This window comes from Orycteropus afer, unplaced genomic scaffold (genome assembly GCF_000298275.1).
Source record: "Orycteropus afer afer isolate SDZICR_OR568_19922 unplaced genomic scaffold, OryAfe1.0 scaffold00061, whole genome shotgun sequence".
Classification (NCBI taxonomy): domain Eukaryota; kingdom Metazoa; phylum Chordata; class Mammalia; order Tubulidentata; family Orycteropodidae; genus Orycteropus; species Orycteropus afer.
In genome coordinates this window covers 3746235-3747330 of record NW_006921648.1, presented here as the reverse complement: position 1 = coordinate 3747330, position 1096 = coordinate 3746235, and the positions used below count along the sequence as shown (strand labels likewise).

Sequence of the window (1096 nt, the reverse complement as noted above, 5' to 3'; positions counted from 1 at the left end):
AAAAAGACAGTAACAAGCGTTGGCAAGGATGTGGAAAAGCTGGAACCCTCATCCGCTGCTGGTGGCATGTAAACTGGTGTAGCTGTTACGGAAGTTTCTCAGTTCATGAGAACATTAAGCATAGTTGCCATAAACCTCTCCAATCAATTCTGACTCAGAGTGGCCCTAGGGGACAGAGTAGAACTCCCCTACAGAGTTTCCAAGGCTGCAATCTTTATAGAAGACGGCTGCCTCATCTCTCTCCCTCGGAGTGGCTGATGTTCAAACCACCTACCTTTTGGTTGGCAGCCAAATGCTTTAACCACAGTGCCACCAGAGCTCCTCCAATGAGGCTAAGCACTTTACAAACATTCTGGAAGCCCTAGTGGTACTGTTGTTATCCCCAGCGTACAGATGAGGAAATGGAGGCACAGACTAGAATTTGTCTTTGGACTTGTTAGGTGTTCTGCGTTCCTCCTACCACTTTCTCTCCCTTTCCCACCTGGGGGCCTTGTCTCCCACCTCCCCAGCACAGCCCACCCTCCTGTGTCCTGCTGCCTCTGTAGGAACGGATCCCCTTTGCTGTGGTCGGGGCTGACCGAGAGCACATGGTGAATGGGAGGTGTGTCCTGGGCCGGAAAACGAAGTGGGGCATCATTGAAGGTCAGTGAGAGGCAGTGGAGGCTGGGGGACGACTCAGGTGAGAATGTGCTGCAAGCAGGGCATGTCTGAGCACCTACCACGGGGCCCTCATGGGGAAGCCCAGAGACGGGAGACACACAGCACTAGGATCAGCCCCAACTCCCAGCTGTGGGGTCACGGGCAAGTCACCTGCCTCTCCAGCCCTTCATGTCCTCATAGTTGAGGGGATATCATCACAGTGTCAACCTCATGGGGTGTGTGGAGGGGTAGAGTGCAGAGAGAAAGGACTCACCACCACCTCCCAGAAGGCTCTGCTCAGTCACTAAAAATTACCCTGGGCTTACTATGCACTGTTCCCCAGGATGTAGTGAAAGCAAGACAGATCAGGTCCCTGTGTCCCCATAGACCTTCCATTCAGGTGGGAGTGGGGAGACCGTGAACCAATCAAAAGAGGAGACAATGACAGATGGGAAGA

General features: G+C 53.2%; 1 protein-coding gene across 1 annotated transcript in view; it reads left to right on the top strand.

Annotated features, from left to right (window-relative positions):
* Window positions 1-393: 393 nt before the first annotated feature.
* The window catches only part of SEPTIN12 (septin 12), a 2081-nt gene continuing 1378 nt past the window's right edge, over window positions 394-1096 (top strand). Inside the window, exons 1-2 of the mRNA XM_007939714.1 lie at window positions 394-435; window positions 546-642. Of these exons, the coding sequence (XP_007937905.1) occupies window positions 394-435; window positions 546-642 (139 nt within the window). The remainder of the gene's footprint in view (window positions 436-545; window positions 643-1096) is intronic.